Source organism: Nanorana parkeri, unplaced genomic scaffold (assembly GCF_000935625.1).
Source record: "Nanorana parkeri isolate BGI_ZX_2015 unplaced genomic scaffold, ASM93562v1 scaffold7, whole genome shotgun sequence".
NCBI lineage: Eukaryota > Metazoa > Chordata > Amphibia > Anura > Dicroglossidae > Nanorana > Nanorana parkeri.
Window position 1 is genome coordinate 4,935,855 of NW_017306275.1, and position 9,682 is coordinate 4,945,536.

At 43.4% G+C, this 9,682-nt stretch overlaps 1 protein-coding gene across 1 annotated transcript in view; it reads left to right on the forward strand.

Annotated features, from left to right (window-relative positions):
- Positions 1 to 9,682, forward strand: part of VAPA (VAMP associated protein A) — a 34,920-nt gene extending 25,238 nt beyond the window's left edge. Inside the window, exons 7-8 of the mRNA XM_018553804.1 lie at positions 2,810 to 2,954; positions 9,413 to 9,682. Of these exons, the coding sequence (XP_018409306.1) occupies positions 2,810 to 2,954; positions 9,413 to 9,529 (262 nt within the window). The 3' untranslated portion in view covers positions 9,530 to 9,682. The remainder of the gene's footprint in view (positions 1 to 2,809; positions 2,955 to 9,412) is intronic.

Sequence of the window (9,682 nt, forward strand, 5' to 3'; positions counted from 1 at the left end):
ATGAGCTATTAATACACAATATACTTCTAAATGTTTCCATACCGTTCATATTCCACTTCTGATTGCAGCCTGTTCCTTGTTATCAGCTCTTCTGGGGATTTTGTTTGGAAATAAGAGACTACATTGCTTTTCAGTTGGATTAATAGAACAGCAAGTGTCTTGTGAACTCCCAAAGATTTTTATGTCGGTGCAGAATAAAGCATATGCAGTATAGCTTTGAAGTTCAAAACACACACAAAAAAACCTGTTGACCTGCCAGAAATCCATGTTGCTCTTAATTTCTTTTTGAGCTGTCAACACAGTGATCTGTTCCGCTGAAATACCAAGCAGTGTTGTCAGCCCTGCTTCATTCTGAACTGCAGAACACCTCCATTTCTCCTCTCTATAACATATACTGGGGTGGAGGTGGGGGGATGTGTTCTTGCTAGGTAAGAACTGGGCACGATCAACCTGTATTAACAGCTTCTGCAGCCATGATCTTGCACCCAGCTTTCATATACAAATGATCACTTGTATGCAGCTGAAAGGGTGCTGTTCCCTATGTGGTAGCATCGTTAAGCTAAAAAGTTTAAAAAATAAAAGTGACATATAAAAAAACCCCAATGACAGTTGTGCCACACATGTTGCATATCACTGCGAATGTTGGAGTGAGAGCAATAATTCTAGTGCCATCATTCACTTTTAACTCCTAAATTATTGAATGGTAAATGATTTAGCCATTTCAGGGGCATATTTAATTTATGAAGTAGAATAGAATTAAATACTTTTTTTTTAATCTACTGCTAGTAAGCAGTAAATATTTGCCCCAACATAAAAAAAATGTTGGCAAATTCCAACAAACGTACCTGTGTCAGGGCCGCTTGCTCCCACTGCAGAAGTCAGGGCTCACGAATGCTGTGAGGGGGAAATGTTGGCAGGCGCATGCACAGTCCAGAGCATCAGAGGGGAGAGGAGAAGAGCATCACAGAAGCTGGGAGCGAGCACATCAGGGACACACCACCGGGGAACCTGAGGAGTCTGCGGTGGATCAGAGACCGGCACCAGCGCTGGAAACCCAATACAGCCCCATCTTTTTTTTATTTTTAAAAGTGTATTATATTTTGTTTTTGTGCATTGATCCATTTTAGTGCATTTTGTCCTAGAAATAGCCATTTGTGAAAATATTGTGCAACGTAAATAATAGCAACTAGCATTTTTTTTAACCCCTTCATGACTGAGGCCTTTTTTTTTCATTTTTTGTAAACTTACACCCTCATGACCTTGCACTTTCCCTTATACATCATAAAACTGTCCACTGGTATATCTCGCCTTTTATACCTGTATTGAAGCTTTGTCTTGTCTTTATTTTTTTATCACTTAGATATTGGGATCTCTACATCCACCTGCCACACTTTCTGTAGTGTCAGGGGCTATGAAACTGAGAGCCCGTAGTGTTGTCCGCATCCTTCTCCCAACCTTAGGGGAAGACTCTGTTATTGCAATTACATTGTTTACCCTGCTGTTGGAAGCTTGCGTGCAATTACACAATCCCAGGGGTTGACAGGTGTGAAGAGGTTCTGCACAGACATAGTTAGAAAACCTAAGCTACAGAAAGCTTTTCTAACTCTGGTTATGCAAAATCTTCCCACACCTGTGCTTTCCCACTACTACTGCGCAAGTGCAGTCGTGCTCCTGACAGCAGGGTCAGCACTGTCCTAGCGATGAGTGCAACTCTTACCCTGCTGTCAGAAGAAGGATGTGGATGTCTTAGCCATGGGAATAGGAGGGCTGCAGGTTCTCACTCTCGCAGCCTCTTAAACTATAGAAGGTGTCACAGGGGGAAGAGCGAGCTCTACCTGATAAGACAGGGCTTTAATACAAGTATAGACCATGAGCTATACTAGTGGCCTGTTTTATGATATGTATATAAGGGGAATGTGGATTTATAACAGTGTCTCTTTAAAGTGAACCTCCAGGCAGATGCATAGCAATCACCTTTAATCATATATTTATAAATAATATGTTTTATAAACATCTAGTTTTTATATACAAGCTATTTTAGGTAGCGGAATCTGCCTTTTTATATACTAGAACATTGTAATTTCCTTCACCATAGGACTCATACTGGAAGAGGGAGGGGTGGCCCCTTAATCTAGGCTCTGCTGTCAATTTAACATTGAATGACATGGTTGTTACTTTATTTTGCAGTCAGCAAGCTGGGAGGTTGGTTGCTGACCAAACTTAATTTAACTGTTGCACAAAAGTTAGGTCGCAGCCTTATTTTGCTGTCTGGCAAGGATGTCTGGATCACAGGGCTGTCTGATCAGATATGCAAATCTTTTGGCAGATAAGATTGACGCATGTGTGTATCTTTTCAAGCAGTCTCGTAATCCAGGCACCCCATTCATACTTTTTGCAATCAAATTTGTGTTCCCATTTAAAAAAACATATATACAAATTAAAAAATATTTCTTGCCCATCTAGTTATGTCTTTGGGGTTGAATTATACTTCTGACTCTATACCCAGTTTCTATTGCTTAAACAGGGGTGCCCACAATTTTTTGTGTTTTTAAGATCTACTTTTCAAATGACGAGATCTACCACAAAAACTATTTGTACTACATTTCATGCTATGAATTTAAGACAATTGATATAATATGAGACAATATGAGACATTCGCCCACAGCAAAGAGAATTTAATCAGGTTTCATTCTCTATACTGCTTTGGAAAAGTGATTTGTAGTTGCTGTAGACAGAAGGTCCACTTTCCTTTGCCTAGAGTTTGAGAACTTTGTCTAAATTGCCACTACCTCTGTTTCTTTTTTCAGACACATGAAGCCACAAAACTGTTTGCTTGTCTGCCATCAAAAGGTAGCTCTTCAATGGATGATACTGAAACTAGGAAACTTGTGGAAGAATGCAAGAAACTCCAGTCTGAGATTATAAAAATGTCAGATGAAAATCAGCTGTTGAAAGTAAGAAAATGACCTACCGATTTTTGTCTTGCTTTTGTATAGTGTTCATGCGGAAATTAGGTTGGCTGATACACACAAAAAAAAACAGAGGCTGCATAAACCATTGTTGCCCATTTTTCTTTTTTCTTTTAGCATGGAAACAGAACAGAATGAGAAACTTCCAAAGGGTCAAGATTATTATACTGGACATCATGCCATCATTTTCTGCAGTGCTTTAAAAGTGAGAAATATTGTCTATATGTGTATCTAATAGCAGTAAGATACAAATATAGACAATAAATGACAGTACTTTTGGTGCAGGAGTAAATCTGATGGCTCCCCAAACTGTTCATAATTTAAGTACCCCTCAACCTTAAGCATCCCATCCCCTCCTGAACCTTTAACATAAGCCCTAAAATAAAGACTCAACTCTTAATACTATTCAGCCCTTGAAGTAGATCAAATCTTTGACTTGATTACATTTAGTTTGCTAAAGCACCATATAGTACATACAAATGCCACAGGGTTTTTGTTTTCTCTTTTCCCCATAAAATACTATTACTCTTCCATTCACTGAAGGGCGCAGTGAAGATCTGTAGATCATGAACACTGGGTTATAGTGCCACTTGCAGGAGTAGGACGCTAGGTACAAAACACACACAAAAAAAGTCTGTATGTCTTCGGACAGGCAGTCGGCACTGGCAGTGTATTCTCGCTTTCAAACTAAAGGATCGTCTTTGGAGGGAGGCAGCAGACCACATCCGACAGTGAAATCTTCAAATATATGCAAAACAAATCAAGGACAGCAGCTTCTCCTTGTGAAGTAATATCAAATGTATGGACTAAATAATAAAAATTAAAACTACTCGCAAACTTGAGTAAATCATAAATGCATGTACGTACTGGTATCCCGCATCCAAACATCAAGTGTCACAACGAAGTACCAATATACTGGCAGCAGATGTATACCATAGACCGGTCCTGCTGGTTACTATAACATAAGTGATGCGTTTCTGGGAGGTACCCCCTTCATCGGAGTAACTCAGTAAAAACTATGAGGGGAATTTATCAAAACTGGAGCAGCTGTGCATGGCAACCAATCAGCTTCTCTTTTTCATTTTCAAATGTTAACTAAACAAACTGAATGGAGAAGCTGATTGGTTGTCACAGCTGCTCCAGTTTTTTGTCTACTCCAGTTTTGCTTTTCTGATGTTTGGATGCGGGATACCAGTACATACATGCGTATATGATCAACTCGGTTTGTGAGTAGTTTTAATCTTTTATTAAATAAATTTGATCTACTTCACGAGGAGAAGGTGCTGTCCTTTTCATTTGTTTTGCACCAATTAGTTTAAGTAAAAAAAAGTGAAATGACGTCTAATAAAAAGAAAGAAAATGTTTAAAAGCTCCCTGCCCACAAGTACACACGAACACAATGTCGTTTTGTACTTGGGCGCACCCAACATGCATGTGCATGTAGGCAGGAGACTTAATTTTTCTAAATTCTTTTTTAACTTTAAGTTTTTAGGTTTTTTTTTTTTTTTTTATAAACTATTTTTATAGCTTTTACATAGGTGCTCACAAGCCCCCTATGTAATAGCATATTAGTGGTAACAGGTTCTCTTTAAGGAGATATTGGGGGTCTATTAGACCCTCTGATGTCACCTTTGCACTCCAGTGAAGCTGATCCAGCACAGATCATGCTGGTTCAGCTTCATCCCCGGCCACAGTGCCTGGGAAATAACGGCTCGGCACCTGGAAGTGACACAATTCTTGTTGCTTCCGGGTTCGTTCAATGGAGGGGATGTCGGCAAATGCATATTCACTGGTCTCTCTCCCTTCTTGCAGCCTATATCCTCCATGCCAGTCCTGGGCCCGTAAGAAGGGGCAGTGTAGCCCGGGATACATGGCATAGTGTGATCCGGCAGGGAAGTGGTTGGCACCTGAGGAACTGTGGAAGTGATCAGGGGCTTTACAACTGCCTAAATTACTTCCAGTGCAAAGCCCTCAGTTGGCCTTACATAGCCCTCCTGGCTGCTATAGCAGCCTGGAGTTTGCTTGCAGGGCTACCCTACCGCTGCTGTATGGCATTCAGTGGCAGTAGCAAAAGGGGTAAACCACTCCAGTGAGGCTTTAATAGTATGTTTTAAGGTCATTGTCCTCCTGATAGGTGAACCGTCGGTCTCGACTCCGTAGCAGACTGAAACAGGTTTTCTTCAATTCTGCCCAGTTTTCCAGTCTCTGCTGATAAAAAGCATTCACACAGCATGATGTTGCCACCACCATGCTTTACTTGGCTTCTGACCAGATGGCCTTGTGGTCAGCGGTCCCCCTCTGTGCGGCTCTGCTTTGGGTACTGTGATTGCCTGCAGCCTTGCGGGTTTGGATCGCAGAGGTTCCCCCAATTCCCAAAGCAGGCTTTCTTCCCCCTGTTTGTTGCTAAGGCTCGACTCCCACACATTCCCCCCCCACCCGGCTGTTGCCCTGTTTAGTCTTTAGTCTGTTTAGCTTCCTCATGGATTTGGCTGGCACATTGAGGTTACCGATCTGTGGTAACAAGTGAAGGTCATCACAGATGCGAGTTCCTGGGGGTGGGGAGCTCACTATCAGGGGCTTCAAGCTTAGGGGTCCTGGTCCCCAGATCTGATGAACGCCTCCTCCAATTTAGGAGAGTTGTCTGCAGTAAGAGAGGCCCTGTTCGCTTTCCAGGACATTTTGAAAGGGCAAGGGTCTTTTCAGACAATGCTATGACAGTTGCCTAATTGAATCGTCAGGGAAGTACCGGGTCTCCCAGTCTTCTACAGGTAGCCATTCAGATTCTTCTTTGGGTGGAGGAGAATCTTTTCTCAATCTTTCTGGTTCACATAAGAGGAACCTTCAATGTGGTGGCAGATTATTTAAGTCGAGCAACCATTTGCCATGGAGAATGGGAGCTTCATCCAGAAGTGTTCTCTCAGATTGTCGATTGCTGGTGGTTACCGGAGGTGGACCTTTTTGCGACAAGGAAGAACAGGAAAGTGGGCCCTTTTTTCTTTTCTCTTTGGAAAGAAATGGATTCCAAGGGAGTGGATGCCCTGTTTCAGATTTTGGATTTTTCCCTAGGCTATGCTCTTCCTCCTTTTTTTTCTTTTTTTCCTCGAGTGATCCAGAGGTTGTCTATCAGATTGCAGACTCATTTTGATTGCTCTCTAGGGGACCAGGAGCATGTGGTTTCTGGAACTGCAAAGATGATCAGTTCCCTGGTCTCTGTCCCTCAGATCATAACTACTGTCTCGGTGTCCGGTTTTGCACCACAATCCGAGTTTTATTCAATTGACGGCATTCAGTCAGTGCCAGTCATTTTGGATTTCCTTCAGGAAGGCGTGGAGAAGAAATTGTTACTTTGCACCTTTTTTTTAAAGGTTCAGATTTCCGCCCTTTCTGGACATTAAATTACCTGGTGATCCGCTAATCAGATGTTGTTTTTTTTCTGGTTACTGAACGTGCTACTCCTTTTGTTGGGAATGATTTTTCCTCCTTGGGATGTTTCTTTGGTCCTTAGAGGTATTAATAAGGATCCTTTTGAGCCCATTGAAGATTTTACCATTAAATGGTTGTCCTTTTGAAGATGGCTTTTTTCTTAGCTGTGACTTTGGATAGAAGAGTGGGGGATCTTCCTTATTTATCAAAGAGCCCTATTTTACATTTTGTTCCTGACAGGATTGTTCTCAGGCCGGATCCCTTATATCTGCCTAAGGTGGTCACCTCTTTTCATAGGTCCCAGGACATTATTTTGCCATCTTTTTGTGAAGGCCCTCAGGTGGATCAGGCAGACCTTATCCTTTGTATATAGGAAGAAGGGTGTGAGTATCCCGGCTCCTTTTTGAAAGTTCATTCTAATAGGTCTTTTGGCAACTTCCTGGGCAGAAAGTGCTGGCATTTTGGTGGAAAAGATCTGCAGGGGTTGCCTTTTGGTCGAATCGGGACACCTTTGTGAAGCATTAGAGTGGAGGTCCTATCTCAGTAGGATTTGGCTTTTGGCAAAGTCCTTCAAGCAGTGGTCCCACCCTAAGGTAGGCTTGTTTATTTTTCTTGCTTATCTTCTCAGGTTGCTGTCCTGGTAGATGATTTTGGAAATCCCCAGTTACTTACTGTTAAGTGTTTCTGAGAATCTCCCAGGACAGCAAGCCTACTTCCCACCCTTGTTAGGGATTTATTTTTTCCCCTCATGCACTGGTGGAGGTGGGGTGAGAGGCGTTTTTAAACATGTCTTTGATTGTTTTTTCCATCTACAGGAAACACAATCCTCCCTCCGGTTTCTGTCGTAGAAGATTCTCAAACAGTTACATGGTACAAACCTCCCAAAAATCCATTTAATTCCAGGTTGTAATGCAATACAACAGGTAAAACACCAAGGGGGTAAATACCTTCCCAAGGCACTGTACGGCACAAAACTTCTCCCTTTTAAGAATGACCATAACAAAAATATATTGGCACCTTGACTTGTGAGCAAATGATGACTGCATCCTAACTGTATTTACAAAGTGCTAATGAGAGAGAATGTGTCTCTAGTAAGTAAAGTTGTAAGACCGAGTTAAACGCATCCGCTCGGCGGTCCTGCGCTACATCTGGAGGAATAAGAAACCCAGACTGCGATACACTATTTTGATAAAGAAGAAGGACCACGGGGGCGCCGCTCTTCCAGACTTGGAGTCTTATTACCGGGCCACCCATTTATCTCACTTGGCGGCTTGGTTCGACTCTAGCGACCCCGCGTTGTGGGTCACCCTGGAACGCGACCTCTCCCCGGTACCATTATTCACACTTCCATGGTTACCAACTACTCTTCGACCGCGAGGTGTGGAACTCCCCTTTTTCCCACCCATAGTGTTACGGTCATGGAACACCACGAGGTCCAGATATAATCTATCCACATTCCAGGGCCCCATGACCCCGATCCTTGCCAACCCGGGTTTCCCGGGAGGGTGTGGGGTTCCCACCTTGTGCTGGAAGATCTCTGAACCTTGTTATGTATTCCAGTGCCTGTCGGGATCTGCCCTGCAGCCACTGGCGTCACTGTCTGGCCCCAGCCCTCTCCCACGAGCCTCCTGGCTGGCCTATTTTCAACTTCGACATCTTGTGGACGCTTTGTCTGTATCGGGAACTCTCTCTATAGGCCTCTCACTTTTTTTGAGGACCTATGCGTCGCTGGTCTACCAATTCAACGCCCTGTCTCGCTGCTCTACCAAGCTTTGATCACCGCGCATAGCGGGGAATCCCTGTACTTCTTCTCTGCCTGGGAACAGGAGTTGGAGATCACCCTCTCGGAGGATGATCGTCGCAAATGTCTGTGCTTTACGCACAAACTCTGTATGTCAACGTATGCACAAGAACGGAACTTTAAACTGCTGACCCGATGGTATCGGTCCCCGGTTAGAATGCACCAGATCTCCTCTGCGTACCCGGACACATGCTGGAGATGCCTGGTTGGACCTGGCACGTTAACCCATGTGTGGTGGAGTTGCCCTCTGCTTCTGCCCTTTTGGCGAGTTATCTAACATGTCTACTCCAGAGTTACCTCCATTGACCTGCACATTACACCGGAGATGGCTCTGTTATCAGTCTTTCCGGGCTCTATCTCTAAGGTGAAAAAGTCCCTGCTTAGATTCTTTATTATTGCTGCCAGAGCTTTAATACCTCGACATTGGAATTCCACTGTCATCCCATCGGTTGCGGAATGGACAGCGGAGATGTGCCGCCTGATGAGATCTGAGGAGCTCATTGCAGAAAGGGCTGACCGATCTGATACCTTTCTGACCAGGTGGACGCCATGGATCTTGTTCTTAGATACGGAGGAGTTCCGATCGTTGCATTGAGTCTTCAGAGACCCCTCTAACACTCCAACCAAACTAGGGGCAACTTCACGGGTCGTGAGGTGGGATTACCCCCTCGCCTACCCCTTACTCACCCCCCCCTATCACACCACCTATTTGCTAAAACGGTATATGGATGCTCTGATCTCCCCAACCCTTCCCCCCCCCTGTTTCCTTCCGTTTCCCCCATACCCCTTCTGTCTTACTCTCATCTTCTTCTCTTGTTTGTCTGTGGTGCATGTTAGTTGTGCAATGCCTTGGTCGCTCTGTTTATATGCCTACCGGGTGCCTGTTCCTTAGAATTGGCCCGCCTCCGATAGCAGGATGGCGGCCCAAGCTCTGCAAGGTAAAGCACTCCAAACTGCGCCTAGCTCAGGGATTCCACAAGGTGCATACACCATGAGTGCCTTCTATGTTATACGACTCGGACATACCATATGCTTTGTAAGACCGCGGTTGTTGCGATTTATGTACGCTTTTTTGGTTCTGTTGGTGTGTTCATATATTTTGTTTTTGTAAAAACCTCCAATAAAAATATATTTCTGAAAAAAGTTGTAAGACCGAGTATGAGAATGACAATCTTCCCATTGCTAGACATTCATAATATACTACTTTTGTGTTTTCTAGGAAGACAGAAGGAAGAGCAGAGGAATTGTGAAAGAGCAGGGAAGCCCCATCCCATCCCTCGTTGTTGTTATTGCAGCAATTTTCATTGGGTTCTTTTTAGGAAAGTTCATCTTGTAATTTAAAGCATGAAGTGCTATCACTTTTTTTTTTCGTTTTCTTCCTGGCCAGAAAGTTGTTTAGCTGCCATGTCATTTTATGTACAGCAGCATTTTGGCATCACCGTTAACCGATCTCAATTCGATAAACGGAATAAAAAAAAAAAAAAAAAAA